The sequence below is a fragment of the Cryptotermes secundus genome, unplaced genomic scaffold (genome assembly GCF_002891405.2).
Source record: "Cryptotermes secundus unplaced genomic scaffold, Csec_1.0 scaffold2387, whole genome shotgun sequence".
Lineage (NCBI taxonomy): Eukaryota > Metazoa > Arthropoda > Insecta > Blattodea > Kalotermitidae > Cryptotermes > Cryptotermes secundus.
The window spans coordinates 60,738-81,737 of record NW_019731616.1 but is presented as its reverse complement, the minus strand read 5'-3'; the positions used below and the strand labels follow the sequence as shown (position 1 = coordinate 81,737).

Genomic DNA, 21,000 nt, shown 5'->3' with positions numbered 1-21,000 from the left:
ATTCCACGACCTCCGCCGGGTTTGAACCGGCGTACCTTGAGTCATGAGGTGGGAACGTTACCCCTAGACTACGGAGGCCGGTTTGCAGTGGTGTAAGAATGCATTTAATTGTGTTACATCAAAATTAATTTTGTATCTTCTACCCTGAAATTGAAGGATTATTTTCCTCCGAAACGTCGGTAAATCTCTACCAGACCACACAGCATCACTTCCCACAATGTAGTACTATTCGACTTAGAATCGCAGTTACGGCAAGGAATCTCCCGGTTTCTGAGCGTGAGTATTCATCTCTATTTGTTTAAAGTTCGCTGCGAAGTTAAACCTCCATCTCTATTTGTTTAAAGTTCGCTGCGAAGTTAAACCTCACTGACCTTTTCGGTTGGTTTACATCTGTGTGCGAATGTACTGTGGAGTGTAGAAACGTTTCTAGGCAACAGTTCGGTAAACACGTTCCAGTTGCAACGGATACGCATGCAACAATAAAGGTATTGCTGGAAACGGCGTTTTCTGTTCGGTCCATGCAAAGGGTTTATAAGGAGGACAATAGAAGCAAGAATAATTCAGTTGGAGGGTAGCCGCCGTTCAGGGTGGACTTGCGCACGGAAGCAGAGGAATTGACATTGTTATGAGCCGTTACCAGGCAACTACTGCGGGCTGGAAAGGACTTAGCTTGTGCTGTAGTGAGCTGTAAAGCGTGGAAATTAGCTATGACGTTATAATTAAGTGTAATTACGAGTTATGTGTTAAAGTGGTCAGTAAATCCACTAACCAATCCAGAACCCCGTCTGTAGTCACTCATACACGTGGTTGGTTTACAGCTGTGTTCGAATGTGTAGTAAAAAGTTCATAAATCTATTTCTGTCTCATATCTGGACTTGGAAAAATAATAGACCACGGTGTGTATTACGGCGCAATAATAAATTGAAATTACTGTCTCCAGGTGGTACATGCCGATGTGAAGGTACTGATAGAACTAAAAGTATTGAAGTTGAAGTTACAGACTTGAAAATGTGGCTAGTAGTATTATAATGGATCTTAATGAAATAGGATATGACTATATGAACTGGATTAATCCGGCTCAGGATTTGAAACAGTGGCGGGCTCTTGTGAACACGGTATTAAACTTAAGATTACGATATTCTTGGATGTGATGGCATATGTAGTTCAGTGGGAAATATATCAACGTTTCTGAGGGATATGTTGGCTCCATCTTCAGGTTAAAAATGGAAACGTTGATAACCTGTCTGCTATCTTGAAGATTCTCCTCTTGTATGATACGAGTATAGCGTCGTGTAGTCCGTTGAAAGTCAGCCGACGTTTCGGAAAAAAGTGTCGCCTCCATCTTCAGGTTGAAGAATAAGCCGAAGAAGAAACCAGCTCGGCTCTGCTTGCCATCTGCTTACACGCTGGTTTCTCGGTCGGATTATTCTTCGACGCTGAAGTTAGAGACGACATTTTCTTCCGAAACGTCGGCTGACTTTCAACATACCACACGGTGTTGTATCGCAGAAGACAGAACTTCTCATATTCACCGCATCGAGTGTCCCAAATGTTACGGTACTGAAATGCGGGGAATTGGTTAATTAGCTGACGGCCGCCTGTTAGCGTCCCAGAGAGGTTAAGTTACTTCGGGAAATATCCAGTTCGGATCTCGGTTGATGCACAGTCTTTCCTAATTGTGGTCCTCATAGTTTTCCTCGGTCCGGTTAGGTAAATGCCGGGATAGTCGACAAGCCTTAAATTAGGCCACAACCTCTTCTTTCCACCCCATTTTCAGTCACACATCATATCATTCAGTGCTATACAGGGTGTCCCGGGAGGAAAGGTCAATATTCCGGGAGGCCACAGTATCGGTCATTCTAAGCAAAAATGTGTATATGTACATGTGTCCTATTCCGAACGGTTTCCGAGATACAGCCATTTCACTGTGCAGTTCCAAAACTGTTGATAAGAAACAGATATTACGTACTGTTTCTAATACCGGTATTTCTTGTTCAAGTGACAAAGTTGGTATAGGTTACCTACGAAAATTCCACTGTCAACATCAATGCACTTTGCAACTCGTGTGAGAACATGGCGTGTTGCCCGTCTGTACAGTGTACAGTGTACTGTACAGTGAAACAGCTCTATCTCGGAAACCGTTCGGAACAGGACACATGTACATATACACTTCTTTGCTTAGAATGACCGATACTATTGGACACATGTATAATCTGAGATGCTGATGGCGTCCTTAAATAAGTCCCTAACAAAAATTCTTCGGAACTAAATCACCGAAATGCATATGCGAACTTAGAAACTCCAAGATCTTTGATGTGTGATGCAGTTTATTTGATGAGTACAGTACTCGATTTGAAATCCGTGTCAATAGAAATCCGTCGCTTTCTATGCTTGTACTTCAGCTGGTAGCAAATCGTGTTCTTAGTTTTTATCAGCATCACCTGGCAAGGTTTGTACATTCTGTTTGTTTTAGCTTATCTCGAATATCCTCTGACCTTACGCAAACCTTCAAATTCGAATGGAAAATTCCAATGCCTCCAACTTCTTAACTATGGGGGGGGATGAAGGGAAGTGGTGGGGAAACAGGCAAGCACGTATTCAGGATACAGGTACTGTCTACACGTAGAACTTTCTGGTATGATCTAGCCTACTTTGTATGCGAGACATTCAAGTAAGGACTGGCTCTGAGGATATCTCTTGATTTTTTCCATTGCCTACAGTGGCATGCCATGGCGACCTGCATATGATTAGTTTAAGCAGGACGGTGTTTGTCGTAATGTAGAACTCGTCAGAGTTACAGTAAGACCGTAAGATGACTGTAATAAACGGAAGTTTCAGTTTGTATTTTCACGTGTCGACCTTTGTACCCCCCCCCAAAAAAATAATACACCTGAACTGTTATTATATCAAGCTGCAGTTCCCTTTCCAGAATTGTTCTCAAGTTCATATCCTATTAAATTTAATGAAGCCATAGTTTTAATGTCACTGGGATAAAATGTATATTAAAATGTGTAATTGTAAATATTTTTCCTCTTATATTGTAAGAGTGTTCAACAAAATATCCCACAAGTTCCCCAGTTGAGGAGTGGTTACCTCTGGAAGCCGTACCCAGACATGGGAACTGTCAAACTTTCCGCCTTGGACTCCACTAGTAAAGTTAAGTTGTCCCTTTTCGTAATTAAATGACACTCCATGAACTTTGATATTGGGGAGTGTAGGTATAGTTTCACGCATTCGTGGTCTTGGAACTGGTTAGAGATGAGCGGTTAGCTTCACGCCCCGGCCATTTTACCCCGTGGGTTAGGAACTCTTGGTATTCTTTGGGTAGGAGTCTGGCTGGGCCCCAGAATTGATCTGGACGCTGTGTAGAAGATAAAAATCCTTTGCCTCTGCCGGAAATCGAACCACAATTCCTCTGTCGTCCAGCCCGTGACCTAGAGTCAGTAGACTACAATCTGGACTGCCGCGGAATTGGGGTTCGATTTCCAGTAGGGGCTGAGATTTCTCATTTTCCGTAACTTCCAGATTGGCTCTGGGGCCCACCCAACCGTTTCAAGGTTTCAAGGAAACAGCGGCTCCGGTCTAGAAAACCGAAATTAACGGCTGTGGGGATTCGTTGCGCTGACCACGCGACACCCTCTTTCCTCTAAAGTTGGCACTAACTTCGCTGACAAGCGGCAGTCGCTCGGTCGGTATAGTTCGCTTGCGGATTAAAACCACGGAGTTTGTTTCTGAGTGAAAAATTAGTTTCCTTTCGAATATCGGAACTCATGTTGTGCGAGTGGTCTAAATAGTTTCAGCTGTCGATAACAGATGGCATGGTAGTAAGTAAACCGGGAAAGTAACATTATTTGGCAACCGTTGTCGACCAGTGACACGTAATAAGGAGCGAGAGGTTAAAACCTCGGATTTAATACGATGAAGACCGAGTGCTGTTATTGGGCGAAAACCGCTGATAAGTCTGTAGACTTTCGCCTTGACCAGTTTGCGGGTGGTCTTCATGCCGACACGGAACTTACATTTGTTTTGCTACGCCGCGTATTTTCATCATTAATGAATGCAGCCAAATGCTATGCCAGGTGGGTTAAACTTGGACGTGAAAAAGAAATATATAATCATGTACCTTTTAGAAAGAGGAGTCGGAGTAGAGCAGTCGGTATAGCGACTGTACGGGCTGGACTGAGGGGTCGGAGTTCGAGTCCCGGTAGGGTCAAGAATTTTCTCTTTTCCAAATCGTCCACACCAGCTTTGGGGCCCACCCAGCCTCCTATCCGATGGGTGTCGGGGGATCTTTCCCTGGAGGTAAAGCTGAACACACCTCAACTAGTGCCGAGGTCAAGAAAATGTGGATCTATACATCCACTCTCCCATACGCCTTCATAGGGACAACTTTACCTTACCTTTTAGGAAATGAACAAATAACCCCTCTAGTAGGAACCGCCATGCTAAATCTGGGTGGACAACTCGAGTAGTTAGAAACTCCTGCAAATTCTCTAAATCTCCTCTAGAGTCTAGAATAAATCGGATCTGTGCTTGCTATTCGTTTTCTATAGTTGTCCTCCTTTTGCGCGTGGATCTGTGGTTTACTCTACGACTCTGGTAATACCTAAACTCGGAGTATATAGCCTCAAATAGTCAGATGGCAGATGAACGTTGAATTACAACGTATTTGGAATATAGCGAGTGTGGCGTAATGGAGCTACTGTCCCATAATTTATTTGAGGTGCTCAGAAAATCCGGTTTCCTATGCGGGGTCCTCAGCAACGTCGCTAAACTTCTGCCAGTATACACGGTATCACATCCCAGAAGGCATCTAAATTGGTGCACGGCTGTCACCACAGATGAGACCCGCGGCGGTCAAAAACTGCCCGATGTCGCCCGCCTCAAGACATGCTTGCTCATGGAGCATCTACGAAAACTTGTTGAATTCCAGTGACCAGCGCAATGTCATGTAAGTTATGCATGTCGGATGACTTGTGTCTAGTGGAAGACGATTGTAATGCAAGATTTGTAAATTGAAGAATACCTAAAAGAGTTATGACGCACTTCACGTCAGAACTGGTTTGCTTTCATTGAACACGTGCAGTGAGTGGAGTGATTCGAGCCTCCACTTTTTAACCAATCACAGTGTTCGACCTTACATGATCCCCCAATCAGAGAGAAGGGCGTGTAAACGAGTCGCCGTTGTGGTGCCGTTTACGTAAGTGGTTATTTATCAGACAAGCTGTTAACGATTGCTTGCGACTATGACGGTGCAATTGGCGCAGTTGCGGCGCCTGACGGCAGACGGGGCACAAAGTTATGCCATCTTTGCACCAAGTGCGTTCCTACGAGTCCGTGGTAATTTTTTTTTATTTGCTTAGTGGGGGGTGGAGTCCAGCTGGGTCCACTCGGCACGGCGGCCACTGGTTGGCTTATTGTACCTGCCCTGGGTGATTATGATGATGGAGAATTTGGTGGAATGAAGATTGGCAGGGGAAACCGAAGTACTCGGAGAAAACCTGCCCCAGCGCCACTTTGTCCACAAATCCGCGGTGGGAAGCCAGCGACTAACCGCTTGAACTATGGCGCGGCCTCATGAATGCGTGGTTCAGGGAGATAATCTCTTCGCGCGTTCATACGTTTTATCTCCGAAAGTGCTTAATTTCTCTTAAATTTGCTATAGAATCCATAAGAACCGTTGTCTAGCTCGCTGGTCTCATCTGCGCAATATCAGAGCTATACAAGTCGAACTAAGGACTCAGGAAGGAAAGCAGAGAATCTGCAACACTTAATTGATTTTTTCCCCCGATAACAATATTGTTGAGCTTCTCGGTTATGGTACAGTATAGTTTGCTAGGTGTGCTTCAGCTGTTTCGGAAGAAATATTTCTTCCATCTTCACGGTAGATGAGACTTATGCAAGGAGGTATAAATAACGTGGAATCCATTTAAACTTACGTTGCTCGCTTATTACCGGGTTTCATGATTAAACTTTTTTCGCATAAGATATACGGCTGCTTTTCAATTTACGCGGTACTTGTGTACCAGAAGATGGGCCCGTAAATAAGATACGAGAAAATGGAACATTTTCCCACAAGAAACTGCGGTGACGCATTGCAGTCTTATTCAGTAGGAACCCTGTTACGAATCTCGTCTACCATAACAGCTGTCCTGCGATTTGTCGTGTTTTCCTCAGTTACGTCTGGCTCGTTAATACCTTGAGATAGGCTACGATTGTTCCTTAGAAATCCTCGTTTTGCTTAATCTTACGAGGGAGAGTCAGTAAATAGGTTACAAACGGATATAAAACGCAAAACATGTGATATCCGAAACTGAAAAAAAATTCTCGACATATCCTTCACCAACATTGATACACTTGTCCCATCGCTTTACCAATCTCTCGAAACCCGCAGCATAGAAGTCTTTTGACTGTTGACACAACAGTCTACGCCGCTTCTGAACCTCCGTTTCAACCTCTTCACCCTTGAGAGAAAATCTCGACCCACTTGTGAACCACTTTACGCGATAAATACTTCCCACCGTAAACAGGAAACATTTATTTTTTAATATCCTTTGCATTGAGTCCTTTTGTCCGCAAATAAATCGCACAGCAGAACACTGCTCTTCGGTGGTACGCACGCCAAGCACGGCCGCCATTTTGATTATTGAAACCAGCCTCAGGACATGCGCATGCGCGGAGACTGTCATGAAGCGGGACTTTGCTGCTACCTAGTGATAGATATAGAAAACCTATTACGTCCATACAGCTGTTGTACTTCCATTTGTGACTTAATTACTGACTTTCCGTCGTATTTCCATATATTAAGACAGGAATTTGACGCCGTGGAGTTTGGTGGGTGATACATATGTCGGAGGAGCTATGAGAAACGAATCTCGTCTACCCTGAAGATGCAGGCAACGGTTCCTCCGAAATGTTGGCAGATTCCTACCAGACTATACGACGTTCCATTTTATAATATTCATCGCCATTAGAATATCAGTTACCTAGATAATTAAATATATTAATAATCAGTTAATGAGCGCTATAATTATATTAGTTGTAAAACGTCGTTAAAGTAACGGTAATCATAGCATGCAAACCTACACACAGCCTCATGTACGAAAGTTGTTATGAAGTATATCGAGAAATTGAATCGACTTATCTCGAACGATAAGTTGCTCGTGACATCTATGTCTGTTACGCATTTGTTTTTGCGACTTACTATTGGCTGGCTGGCCATATTGAGCCCTCGCATATGTTACGTGCCTCTTAGACCGTAGAAAATTTGTAGTGACGTTACCTAATAAAATTCTCATCTTGTGCGTGTTTATTGCTTTCTATTTCGTTCGGTTACAAATGTCAAGTTACTTGTAGACTGTTCTTGATACGTCATAGCAATTGCAGTCAAGACGTTCCAAGAGTTCAGGAGGAACAGAGAAATTGATGAGTGGGGTCGAATCAATTGATTTCTTTGTTATGAGAGGGGCAAAGAAGCCAAAGAAATCTTTTTCTTGTTCTTCTTAAGGAAAGCTACAGAGAGAGAGAACGGTGCATACATACGCAGGAGAGGCGGTCTTGTGTAGGATTTGAGGTTCTCGCAGCAATGGGATATGACGCCATGCAGTCCAGTAAAAGTCAGCCTACGTTTCAGAGGAACATGATCGCCTACACCTTCAGATTCGAAGTCTCTCTGCTTCCTTTATGCTGATCTCTTGCTTAACCTACTCTTTGGCCCTGAAGATGGAGGCAATATATTCGTCTGAAACTCGCATAATTTTTACCGGACTACACGTTATATCCCAGATGATTTAAATCTTTAAATGTATCTTATGTTTCTGTACATTTAAGGCACAATAAACTCAGATGTTATACACGGCTTTCGTAACATAGGTAAAGGTAAAAAGAAAATGTAAAGCTATCCCTGTAACAGGCCGTGAAGGCCCATAGGGTTGTGAGACGTCGAGGCTCCCACATTTTCTCTAGACAGTCGGCTCACAGATGGCGGTGAGGTCAGCCTTACGCGCCGGCCACCTTTAGGAATATTCCTGGTATTCATTTCTGTTAGAGGCTGAGTCTGACCCTAGGCAATAGTGCGACTGGGAGGATTAGGTAAATTGAGAAAAATCCACCTCATCGGGACTCGAACCAACGACCTTCCAGCTTGTAGTATAGCACCTCAAGCAAATACGCTACCGCGTGCCCCCTTCATGACATACGTATGCGCCCTTAATTCTCTGAAGCCTGAAATGCATTTAAATATTCAGTTCGTATCACATTTATAGTTTATGTAGCGATGTTACCAGTAAATCATACCACATGCCGTGGAATGTGGAAGGAAGTGGTCGTGGTCTAATTTAAGGCGCTGTCCTGGGATGTCTGAAGAACTTCCGAGGTAATCAGTGTCCCAAGATACTAATCGAGCACCCCCCCCCCCAAATACAAAACTGTGGTGTTTCCACTTGATCTGGCTTAGGATATGGCTCTTGTGAACACGGTAATGAATCTTCGGGTTCCATAAATGCTGGGAAGTTCTTGAGTAGCTGCAGATTTGGCGGCTCCTCAAGAAGGGCTCAGCTCCATGAAGTTAGTTTTAATTAGTTTTTCCACTTGAGGTAAATCGCGTTGTTAATTCCTACCTAAAATTCGTTAAAATATTAATTTCCATCTGTCCTTAGGTCTCTCAAATGTTCTCGTCCTTTAATGTGTTCTGGATATATTTTTGGATACATTTTTATTTTCCCTTTATATACCCTCCCAATTAGTCCCATATTTAAACACGCCGATGATGCTGAGGGAGGAATGTGAATTATGAAGTGCTTCACAGTGTAAGTATCTCGATTCTCTCGCCATTTCTTCTCTGTTATGCTCAAATAGATACTTTTCCGCAGACGCTTGAGTAGTTGAACTTTGCCGTATGCTCGAAGCATTTATTATTTACTGTCTCCAAAACATAATTTAGAGTGCGTCATTGTCAGATAGTGGCGTAGGCCGTTATGGCATTAAAAATGACGTAGATTCTGTATTCAACATACTGGCACGTGTAGGGTGTGACTGTAGACGGGGTATGGATTGGAGATTGGATTTATTGAACACTTGCACGCACCGACTTGGAACTGCAAGTAATTACAGCGCTACTTCTAATCTCCACACTTTACAAATCACTGCTGCGAACACTGAGTCTTCTCCAGACTGCAGTGTCTTCAACAGCCGTTCCTTGGCAATGGCATCTAACAGTGGAGATTCTTCAGCTTCCCGCGCTCAGGTCCTTCCTGTTTGACGAATATCCCGCAACTGAACTCTCTCAATTTCCTTAACCGGCCTGGGGTCGTCATTATATAGCCCTGGGGCGGACCCAACAGAAAACACCGCCCCCAACAGTTCTTCTATTGTTATGGGTGGTTGCCTAGCGATAGCCCTGTTATTGTTGACGCGTTCACCTGCCGTTACCGAGCAGTGCATGTTCCTGCTCGCGATCGTTGCATGGCAATGGTACTACAGGCAAGAATACAATGGTGAACCAGAGTCGCCTTAAGAGAGATCTCGTTGCACACGCACAGGGACTTTTCTCTCGTAAGGTTGACTGCTCGGGGCATGACGCACCGACAGAGGCGCTTCAGGCAGTCACATTCTTGTGACACTTCGCGCTGTGACCTGATTCTCTACCTTAAGACTAGTGCATTAAGACAGAACTACCCTTACCTGCTGCAGATCGGGTTGTACTGTGCTGTTGGGTTCAGCCATTGATACCAGAGCTGGCGATGTATAGGCAGAAGCGAACCCAACAACCATGGATCCTAAAGATACGGATAAAGCTGCCATAACCTGCAACAGACACACAAAAGTATCAGAAGTGTCGCATTAGAAGGGATTTATCGACTTGTCTTATAGTGACAGTTTATTCGGATGACGAGACAGGAACATACACGGTTCAAACTCGAGAATCCGAACTAATTAATGCACGGGTGTGTGCTCGGATTACTGGATTTGAATTTAAAAATTATAGTTTTTTTAGTAAAATTATCTATTCAAAAGATTTACAGGTACATTTTAGTGCATGAGCGGCTACCGGAACCCACGGACGTTCGGCTACACGCCGAGCTCGGGCCAAGCGCTAACCGGGTTACATTTCCCACCGCCCAGAGAGGCGGGTCCATTAACATGTTACTTCATGTTTCACAGGAATTAATTTTTACTGCGAGAAAGTGAAATGATTTGATTAAATCTGTAGTTTTATTAGGTGCCTATTTATTTTGGTGGTACTGTGAGTCAGTTCGTATTGACGTGGGTTCGCATTATCAAAATTCCACTTTACTTCTTTTGAACATTAGTTTTCTAGTTGTTTCGATCCGATTTATGCTGCCATATAGGCTACGGTACGTGACTATATAAATAAACACAGGGTCTGAATCGTTTGATCTGAAATGACATCTGTCCATGATCTTTGAGGTCATGAATTTGCGTCAGTTGTCTGGCAGATGCGCTAAGGCTGGACGACATACAGTTCTCTCGACATAAAATCGGTTAACTTGAATTAAAATTATAACAAAATACTTCCTTTCAATAAAATATGTAATGTAAATATCGCACTGGTGACCACGTTTTGATGATTTTATGTGTTTTACTTGCTCTGAGGAAGTCCTGATTTACTGGAACCCCCAAGGTTCAAAACCGCTAACACCAACTCGAGTCATGTGACAGTATCCTGATGGAGTCCATCCCTTCCCGTCGTTACAACCCATCTTTCTAACATCTAGGGCGATCCAAGCCAGCGTTCTAGTGTCTGAGTGTCTTGACACGGAAGCAAAGATCTTATAGCGTTATTATGATTTGACGCTTCTGTGGCGAATGTTCACAGTGAAGTCTTCATGGGAGATCATGAACATCAGTATGAATGGCCGGACGCTAACTCTGCACTGACGCGGCTGATCGTAGTTATCCCTGTAACAGGCCGTGGAGGCCCATAGAGTTGTGAGACGTCGAGGCTGCCACATTTTCTAAACAGTCGGCTCACAGATGGCGGTGAGATTGTCAGCCTTACGCGCCGGCCGCCCTTTATCCCCAAGAAGATTCCTGGCACTTATTTCTGTTAGAGGCTGAGTCTATCCTCAGGGCCATAGTGCGGCTGGAAGGATTAGGTCAGTTGAAATATCCAATGACCCTATCGGGAATCGAACCCGCGTGCCCTCAGTGTCCTTATACCTTGTGTAATTTCGGACCTCTGATGTGAAAGCGCTGGCCTCTGTGAGCTGCTGAGTCTGTTTCTTGTGCTGTTTGTTCTTCGGTTATGTATATAAAAGTTCAAATCTCGCGAGAGGTAACAAGAGCAGTTTCACGTCTTGATCTGTACTGATTTATGTTGACCTGGAACCGCGTGCCGGAACGCGCTGGCATTTTCAGTGTTAGGACACGACATCCCTGCTCTTATTAATCGTCCCGTCGTCCTTGTCACGTTCAGAGCATTCCAAATGCTCGAAACGTGTACAGTGTACCCACGTTCTGGAAGCATTTTGGAAGGACATGTGCTTTCAACGCTGAGAAGCGTCCGCATGACTGAATTTTGACGGAATTATTATTTTCGAGCCTTCACACCTCAGCCGGCCCACCTTCAGATCCTACCATTTGGGACGCGAACCACAGGTTGTTAAACATTGGGTCTGGTGCAGTTGAATCATGATTTGACACTTCAGATCAATGACATTTGTCAGATGTTATTTCGGACACGAACATAATGGAAGAGGAGAATGTTTGTAACTTTTCCGACACGCATGTGTGCCGCTCAGTCTACCAGCGTAGGCGTTCTCCTGATGTTAGTAACCGTACCCTCCCTGAAGCTGTGGTAGTTTCCTGTACAAGACCTGGCTCCTGATTCAACGTTTGTGAACTGCACATTTCGTCCCTTTTTGTGTGTTTATGGGTTCGGCTTCGTTCTTAGCTGTAAGAGCTATAATTTTTGTAAAAACATCGACCGTTTCCACGCTATGAACGAAATATTTCGTTTTAGAATCAGCTGCTCTCAAGGTATATCTTTAATCTGTGTAAGAGAGATGACCTGCCGTATCTTGACACTCTAAGCTAACCGTGTTTAACTTCGTGGAATATTAATCTATAAATTATCGCGAAAATATAAGAAAGTAATGTCTTCCTAATGAAAACTCGGCAGAAGAGGGTTAAAATACAGTTTGGTTGCTTTAAAGTAGGGTAGAACTGGAAGGCACATATTATCCACTGACAGGTCCAACAACTACTTTAAATGAAGCCCAGGTTAAATTTATGAGTTTCTCGAACACTGCATACCGCGCCAAACATAACAGGCTAAATCATATATTTTATCAGGATCTGTAAACTTGTCTGAAAATTTTCTCTGTGTGCATATTTAATTGTCCGTGTAAGTACGAAATGTTAAAATACATCGTTAATTTGTTTCCAAAATTTCACTTTAGAAGTTGACGTATTTTACAGGATGTGGCGCAAAATCTGAAACTTTGTGTCATTATCATCGTTTTATATAAAATTAAGTAATATATCCCATATTTGGTTGGATTGTGTCACGTTTCTGAAATAACGTCAAAGGCCTGCGAATAAATTTGCGGTCCTGTGTTTGAAGAAACATAAAACTCAAATTTGATGTTCTTAGATGAATTTACACCGGGACATGAGGTAGCTGTAAGATTAATTTTCATGCAGTATTTCATATAGTTTTCTAGTTTCACATTTAAGCAACGGTTGACATATATTAAACCTAAAACATGCCAAGCGTCGGAAATTCCGACCCTTACTAAAAATTACTGTATCTAACAACATGTGACATTTGTTGTTATGCTGTCTTAACTACACAACCAAGAAACATTTGGAGATGATTTTCCCTACATTTGAAGTTGACAGTTTGTCACTATAGCAACTAAAACTGCTCTCGTTGCGTTATGACGTTACATACCTGAGTCCATGTACATTTTGCTTTTGGCTCCGTCCCCGGTACAGTGATGTTTATGTGAGTATCGGCTCTCATCAAAATCTTCACCATTTTGTATAAAATATTATTTTGCGCACTAAAGTTTTTGTTCCTCTACAAGCGAACTTTCAAGCAGACCGCATACAGGATGTTTATATCTGCGCTAGTCTTCCTGTCTCAGTGCACTTCACAGATACTCTCTTAAGCCGTATTATCTTTTCGTAAATTAAATAAAATAATTACACAGTTAGCGGGTAACTTCTACTTCCGCACAGTTCTCAAATTTCTGCGTTATGTTCCAACTGGAGCACCGCCTGCCGAACAAGTATGGGCAATTAGTATCACGAGAAGATACGTAACCTTTCGCTCTCGCTCTCTGCACTGTTCAGCCGCGAGTTTTATATTGCTTATATATCGTGTGGAGTCATCTTCGTGTCACGTATTAGGGCTTAGGTTAATATAAGTGTATCTTCTCCTCCATCAATCCCCTCCCCAATACTCCCCTTTATTGAAGACCGAAAAGGTCGTGCGAGTAAGAAGTTCTGACGATGTACGCAGTGCTTTATGTCTGACACTTCACGCCCCTTCATCTGCACGCTTAAACCGTCTGCCTTTCTTTTTTCCACATCGCAAGAGCCACGTTTTCCTCATATATTCTCACTACACTTTTGGCATGAACAGCTCAGTCGGTATAGGGACTACGCTGCTGGTTCGACGGCCTGAGAGTTCGATTCCCAGCAGGGGACGAGATTCCGGGGCGCACCCTAGGGATCTTACCCCAGTGTAAAGCGGTCAGAGCGTGAAGCTGACCACTCGTCGTCATGGCTTGGTGCTTAGTTAATTAAGCACAGTGACAACTTCAGGTGTACCTTACTGTACCCCCCTTCACCCGATCAGTCCGTACGTACACACGTGGCACCGCCTTCTAGCGGTATTTCCCCCCACAGTTTGTTAGATAGGTAACTTTAGTCAATTGTGCCTTTCCGAATTGCTTTCTTATACAATTAACGGTCGTAAATATGAGGTTAGGATAAAGGTAAAGTTGTCCCTCTGCTCAACTAATTAAGCGCTACACCATTAAGGTGTATGGGGGAGTGGATATATAGATCCACGTGTTCTTGGCCTCGGCACTAGTTGGAGGTGAGTGGTCAGCTTCACGCCTCAGCCGCTTTACCTCCTGGTAAAGAGCCTCCGGTACCCATTGGGTAGGAGGTTGGGTGAGCCCCGGAGACGGTCTGGACGCTGTGGAGAATATTCTTGATCTTACCGGGACTCGAACTTCGACCCCTTGGTCGTCCAGCTCATAGCCAGTCAGTACACCGACTGAGCTACCCCTGCTAATAAAATACGAGATATGATGTTTAACGGCGGTGACTATGAAAGATACTGTAATCTGAGACGTGGTACAGTAAAATATTATAGAAAATTACCGATGTTTCGGAGAAACATGCTGGCTACATCTTCAGGCTAGAAGAGTAAACCACTTTGAGTACTTAGGAATCACGATACATTGCGCTTGACCTCTAGATCAACACCTGCTGTCTCGACGTCGAGTCCTGACTGATCTTCTGAACAAAGTGTGGAGAAATGTCGCATAGTAAACGACGTCCAAAATCGAGGGATCAAACACGACTGATGGTGGGAGGAAGCAGGGCTGCGAGCGGGCCAATGAGAGGCGTCTGTACAGTAAACTAACTCCATGGAGCTGAATCCTCCTGACAAGCCGCCAGTCACTCATCCACTCGAAGAATTTCCCAACATCTTATGGAGCTCAAAGGTTCATTACCGTGTCCACAAAAGCCAGATCAATCCAGTCCAGTAACTCTAATGTACACTTTAATATTATCCTGCCAGCTACGTGTAGGTCTTCATGGTGGTATCTTTCATTCTAGGCTTCCCACAAAAATCCTGTATGCATTCATTTTCTTTCCATGCGTGCTACATGCCCATCCGATGTCAAATTCCTTGACATGATCGTTCTAATTGGTGAAGAGTGCATGTTTTGAAGCTCCTCATGCAGTTCTCTCCAGCCTCGTGTTATTTCACCCCTCTTGCTTCCAGATGTTCTCTGTCTTTTCCTTAATGTCAGGGACCAAGTTTCACACCCATACAAAACCACGAGAAAAATTATAGTTCTGTATACGTTAATTTCGCCGGTTACGGTAACCGAGCGGTCTAAGGCATGTACTGTCTTCGCTCGCTTGGAAACCGGGATCGTGGGTTCGGATCTGTTTCCTGTGAGGTACGGACTGAATTCTTATATATTATTCTTATACACTACCGGTCACAGTAGCCGAGCAGTCTAAGGCATGTACTGTCTTCGCTCGCTCGGAAGCCGGGATCGTGGGTTCGGATCTGTTTCCTGTGATGTACGGACTGAATTATTATATATTATTCTTATACACTACCGGTCACAGTAGCCGAGCAGTCTAAGGCATGTACTGTCTTCGCTCGCTCGGAAGCCGGGATCGTGGGTTCGGATCTGTTTCCTGTGATGNTGTGTGTGTGTTTTTCTGTGTTTGTGTACAGGTAGAGGCCTTGCGACGAGCTGATCACCCGCCCAAGGAGTCCTACCGAATGTGTAAGATGTAAAAAAATCGAAGTGAACGGAGAAGTTCATGGAGGTAGGCCTAGGCCCACTGGGGCTGTAGTGCCAAAGAGAAAAAAATATGTTAATTTCTGTACAGTAGATCTCAATTTCTTGGTACGACGCCAAATTCGCCACGAGACTAACGCAGTTTTAGTTGGTTTCGTAACGGATCTCCGATGCATTCGTTGCAACACAGTTGTCGATAAATCAAGTCGGTTATGCCTTGTTACACCGAAGAGGAAAAGCTGTATTGTAGTCCGTATATATCCAAAAGTCCTTAACCCAGATTTCGTGAAATCAGACGATCTGACAGCCATCTTTATGCTCAGCGTGTCGCCGCTGGCTTCGTGCTGGGCATGATGCAGAACATGCCCTAAGACTTTTTAATTTCCTTTTTGTAATTCTGGTTCGACACTCCTGCGCCTTGTTTCGAACTTGATGACTTCGCATCCCCGCCGGAAATTTCTGGGATGGTACCTTAAATTAATCATGCTACATGCTGGAAGGTCGGGGGTTCGTGTCCCGACGAGGTCACTGGATTTTTCAATTGACCGAATCCTTCAGGCCGCACTATGGCCCTGAGGACGACTCAGCCTCTAACAGAAATGAGTACCAGGAATCCTCCTGACAACCTCACCGCCATCTGTTAGCAGATTGTCTAGAAAATGAGGGATCCTCGACTGCCTGTTACAGGGATAACTACCTTTTACCTTAAGCTAAGCTGCAACTGTTCCAATCATATATCATCCCGAATTCTTCATTGGTAACGTTTCTGTAATTCGTTTCCAGTTTTAAAGGAGGTGTGTATTTAACGGCGCTGTTAGGATCTGTACTATACAGCAGCAGTGGCTTAATCGTGGTGTTGTCCCGTCTTTTGCTTATAGGGACTGAGGAAAACCTCAAAGACCCGCAGTCATCGTAACCGGGGTTCCGGCGGACGTTAGAAGCAGGCACCTTCAGAATACAGGCTTATCCTATATTCTTGTTGTAAACATCTACCAGATTGCACGGTGACACATCACAGAAGACAGTAATATACATAGTCACCACTGTTAGAAACAAAAATTGCACATACTTAACGTTTCCCCTACCGAAGTGAGTACGAAATGTTGACTAAAATGTGTGGAATGTTTGTTGAAAATATCTTTTTGTAACAGTAAACAGCTGATAATACGGGAATGTATTCGATTTGAGGTTCTCACGGCGGTCTTTATCCTTTGAGATTTGACGCCGTGTAGCCCGGTATAAGTTAACCCTTTAAAGAATGAAAAATTTATAAATAAGAATTCAGTTCGTACCTCACAGAGAACACACCCCGTCCCAACCGGTTAATGCTGTTTAGGGAAACAGTCGCTGTTTACTGTGAGAACCATACGGAACACATAAATGCACTGTGTGGGCAGAATGCAGAGTTTTAGTATCTTGAAGTCCGTACCTCACAGGGAGCACACACCGTCTCCATAGCAACGCCCAACCGGTTAATTCTCTTTAGGGAAACAGTCGCGGGTTTTTTACGAGAAACCATACGAAACACAAGTACACTGTGTGGGAACAGTGCAGAGTTTTAATATGTTAAAGCAGATGGTACATATAGTACCCACTGGGCTTTGTGTCGGATAGAGAAGTCATTGTTTTTGCAAAACGCTTTGAACTTTGTCTGGAGAGGCTGATACCCTGGGCAGCACGCGAAGTTTATTTGTTACCAAGCCATTCGTTGCGTGTCTTGTCTGATGGAGAGGAAATGCAGCAGTCTGCAGTACCGTCATACCCATATGATCTCGCATGTCAGGGTATAATAACCCCCGTCTTACGCGGTCTTTCTTCAGACTTAATGTCACTCCTCGCATTAAGAAATTCCCCGCTTTTTATGGAACCCGAAAGTTCGTTACCACGTTCACAGACCCCGTTCTTGAACCTTATGCTGCGCCAGTTTAATCCAGATCACACTTTTACGCTGTGTTTTATATGAATTTCCCATTACACCTGCATCTCTCTGAGGGTGTCGACTTCGGGTATTCACGGCCGTGGATATGAACATTACTATCTTCTGAGATGTGACACCGTGTTATCTGGTTTCGGTGGAACCTGCTCCCTACATCTACAAAGTTGACCATGATGATGGAGGCAGAATGTTCCTCCGAAGCGTTTGAATCTTTCTACCAGACTAAAAGCTGTTACATCCCACAATACTAGCCTTAGAATGGTCTCTTCGTTTACGGTTTTCCGGACAAAATTTTATGCTTATTTCTTGTGTCTCTCCTTTGTGGGTCGTGCAATAACTCAGGCAGTCATTGACTTCCCATCGCGGCGACCTGGTTTCGATCCTAGGCCAAATCATATGAGGTTTCTGGTGGACATAATAAAACGGGTGGGTTTTCTGTGAATACTTGGCTTTCCTCAGTCAGTTCTTATTTTATGAGCTGCTCCTCATTCATCTACCATCCTACCACTCGACTCGATACTGACAGCGTCGATAAATAACCAACTCATATATGCTACTCGTTCATTTCATCTCCTTGATTTAATTGCCGGAGTTCGAGTCCCGGTGGGGGTAAGAAATTTTAGTTCTCCACGTCGTTCAGACCGGCTCTGGGACCCACCCAGCCTCGTGTCCAATGGGTATCGGGGGGTAAACTGGCCGGGGTGTGAAGCTGACCATTCACCTTCAACTAGAGCCGAGGCCAAGAAAATTTTGATGTATACATCCACTCCCCATACGCCTTCATGGTGTAGTGCTTAATTAGTTAAGCACAGAGACAACTTTACCTATATTTAATGATGGTTTACAATTAAAAGTCCGCTTCATGATATAATTTTACTTAACAGGAGTCGGATACGTGGGTCTCTGTACATTAAATTGAAGTAATAGCTTTCTCTTTTCTTCTTCTTCTGCTTCTTTCAATTTCGGAACTGCGTCATGTCAAAGATTCGACAAATGATGACGTCAGGAACTTACAAGAAAAGTAACGCGTATGATCAGTAATATTTATTCTAATCGTATCTTAATGACCCCTTAACTCTTTTGTCCTGAGGACATAACTGTTATAAGATGCAGTTGCACATTTATGTGCTCTGTCTGAAACATCTTTGAAGGGTACGTCATCAAGTAGTGACGTAGATTGTTAACGTTATAAGAAACTTTCTAGGTTTTATTTTCAACTTGCGATGAGAACGCAGGGTCGTTCTTTCTGTGTTTATGTTGTCCTGTATCAGTAGACGCCTCGCGATAGGCTCCTCGAGGACTCGGTTACATGGATTTACTTAGTGGAGTGCGAGAAGTTTAAAACAGAATGGGGACGCTAAACAGAAAGGCTTAAGCACCAATAAATGAAAAAATAAAAAAGTAAAGCTATCCCTGTGACAGGCCGTGGAGGCCCATAGGGTTGTGAGACGTCGAGGCTCCCACATTTTCTCTAGACAATCGGCTCACAGATGGCGGTGAGGTTGTCAGCCTTACGCGCCGGATGACCGCCCTTTACCCCCCAGGAAGATTCCTGGTACTAATATCTGTTAGAGGCTGAGTCGACCCCAGGGCCATAGTGCGGCTGGAACTATTAGGTCAATTGAAAAAATGCACTTCATCGGGAATCGAATCCGCGACCTTCCGGCTTGTAGCATAGTGCCTCAACCGACTTCGCTGCCGCGTTCCGCCATCGCTAGAGAAGGAATATAATTTTCACATAGGCTGTTCCTCCACTCCGCTTTGTATGTCCTCTTCATAACGTGGCTACGCACTCTTGACCTTTTGTGTGCAGAAATAATTGTCTTATTGTGTGCCAAATTTGGTTACATTTAACATGCATTTCTAAAGACTCGTACTTACGTCACAGGAAGTGCTAAACTATCCCAACTGTGATGTCGATTTTTAAGCCAGCTGTGTGGGGTAAATGTGCCCTGTATCGTCTCAACATGTCTGTCAGTCTGCCTGCTCGAACAGTGGATTGAACTGGCTATTCAGTCCACCGCAAGGAAATACGGTACGAAACCCTGAAAACGTCTGTCTCTTGGTATCTTTTGTTATTAGATATGTTTGAAGATAAATGTTTTGTGGAAATATGACACCGTGTAGTTTGGTAAATGCATATCAACGTTTGGTAGGAACATGTCATCTCAGTCTTCAAGGTTAGAGGAGTGTTTTGGAGCAAGCTTCATCCTACATGATAGAATAGTGTCACTCTTCTACCTGAAGATGGATGCAGTAGATTCCTCCGAAACGTTATTATCTATCCCAGGAGGCGCTCTGTAGTGAGAACTAGTGATAGAGTCCTTGAGTAAGTAGCAAATAAAGAAAACAGATGCAGTCGCATTCCTATCTGCTTGCCGGTTGATTCTGTTGCTTATTTTCAAACGCTGTCACTTTCTAGGTTATGTAGCGTCAAATGGTATTGATTAATTTGAAAAAGAAAATGTTAAGACGGAAGGGGTAGTGACAGTCGAATTGCCTGGGGGTAGTGGGGAAAACCACGAAAACTTCGATTAGAATAGGCTGTCTCGGTAGATGTTGAGAAACTCGGAAGAACTGAGTGAGAGCAGATATATGCGACTTACCTGAGGGCCCCAATGGATTTGAACTTGTGGCGCCGCACTTTGGCCAAGATTGTTTTTGGATGAACATCTGTGCTCAGGTTGAGGTTGAGGCTGAGGTTGAGGTTTGATTTCACAAACATGATTGTCCTGTATCGATGGTTCTTCAACAGTTACTTTATTCTTTAAACTGTCATCGCCCGTACTGAGTTCAGGAACTTGAGGTGCTGTTATCAGGAGGTTTAGCTCCTTTTGTTTAGTGACTGACATTCTCCTGTCGTGACACTTGTTGTAGTCGTGGTGTTTGTGGATGTTAACAATACTGCTGCCGGTGGATCCAGTGATAAATGTTGAGGTGGACGAGGACGCTGATATTGTTGTCCTGTTTCTGTGACGCCCCAACAGAGAATCTTCTGAGGACGTGAAAGAATCGTCGTTTTGGTATGTCCCCTGTAAAAAAAAAAACAAAATAGTAATTTTAAATGGCGCAGGACACAGGACACAGGAGTAAATACACTTTCTTGCCCTCAGGGCAGATTCAAAGACCTATAACCCGCCTGTTCAACTTCATGGAACAAAATACATATATGTTACTTCGCTTGCGTTGTTAGCTTCATAGTGATATTATTATTATTATTATTATTATTATCATATTATTTTACTTCTGTCTACGCTGTGCAGAGTCTGTAATTGGCCTTGCGGCTGTTGGCTCAGCACATAAATAATAAAGAATTGAATTGAATTGAAAAATTATTTAAAACTCTCATAGAGTCTGGTTGATTTTGTTTGGGTGAACAGTCAGCATTGGTTTTTCGATCACATGAAATGGTCAGCGAACAGTCTGCTATGTTTTTTCGAGCATATAAAATGGTTACCGAACAGTAAACATTGTTTTTTTCGAACACATGAAATTGTTACCGAACAGTCAGCATTAGTTTTTCGAACATATGAAATG

The 21,000-nt window shown here is 43.7% G+C and overlaps 1 protein-coding gene across 6 annotated transcripts in view; it reads right to left on the bottom strand.

Annotated features, from left to right (window-relative positions):
* The window catches only part of LOC111867332 (facilitated trehalose transporter Tret1), a 69,592-nt gene that overhangs the window by 11,560 nt on the left and 37,032 nt on the right, over positions 1 to 21,000 (bottom strand). For 5 of the 6 annotated variants that reach the window (XM_023857092.2, XM_023857089.2, XM_023857088.2 and 2 more), the window contains exons 2-3: positions 20,070 to 20,495; positions 9,682 to 9,804 (exon numbers count right to left, since the gene is read on the bottom strand). In XM_023857092.2, the coding sequence (XP_023712860.1) occupies positions 9,682 to 9,804; positions 20,070 to 20,315 (369 nt within the window). In that variant the 5' untranslated portion in view covers positions 20,316 to 20,495. Of the gene's footprint in view, positions 1 to 9,681; positions 9,805 to 12,916; positions 13,321 to 20,069; positions 20,496 to 21,000 lie in introns of those variants that run through there. The other variant, XM_023857090.2, reaches the window with a different exon arrangement.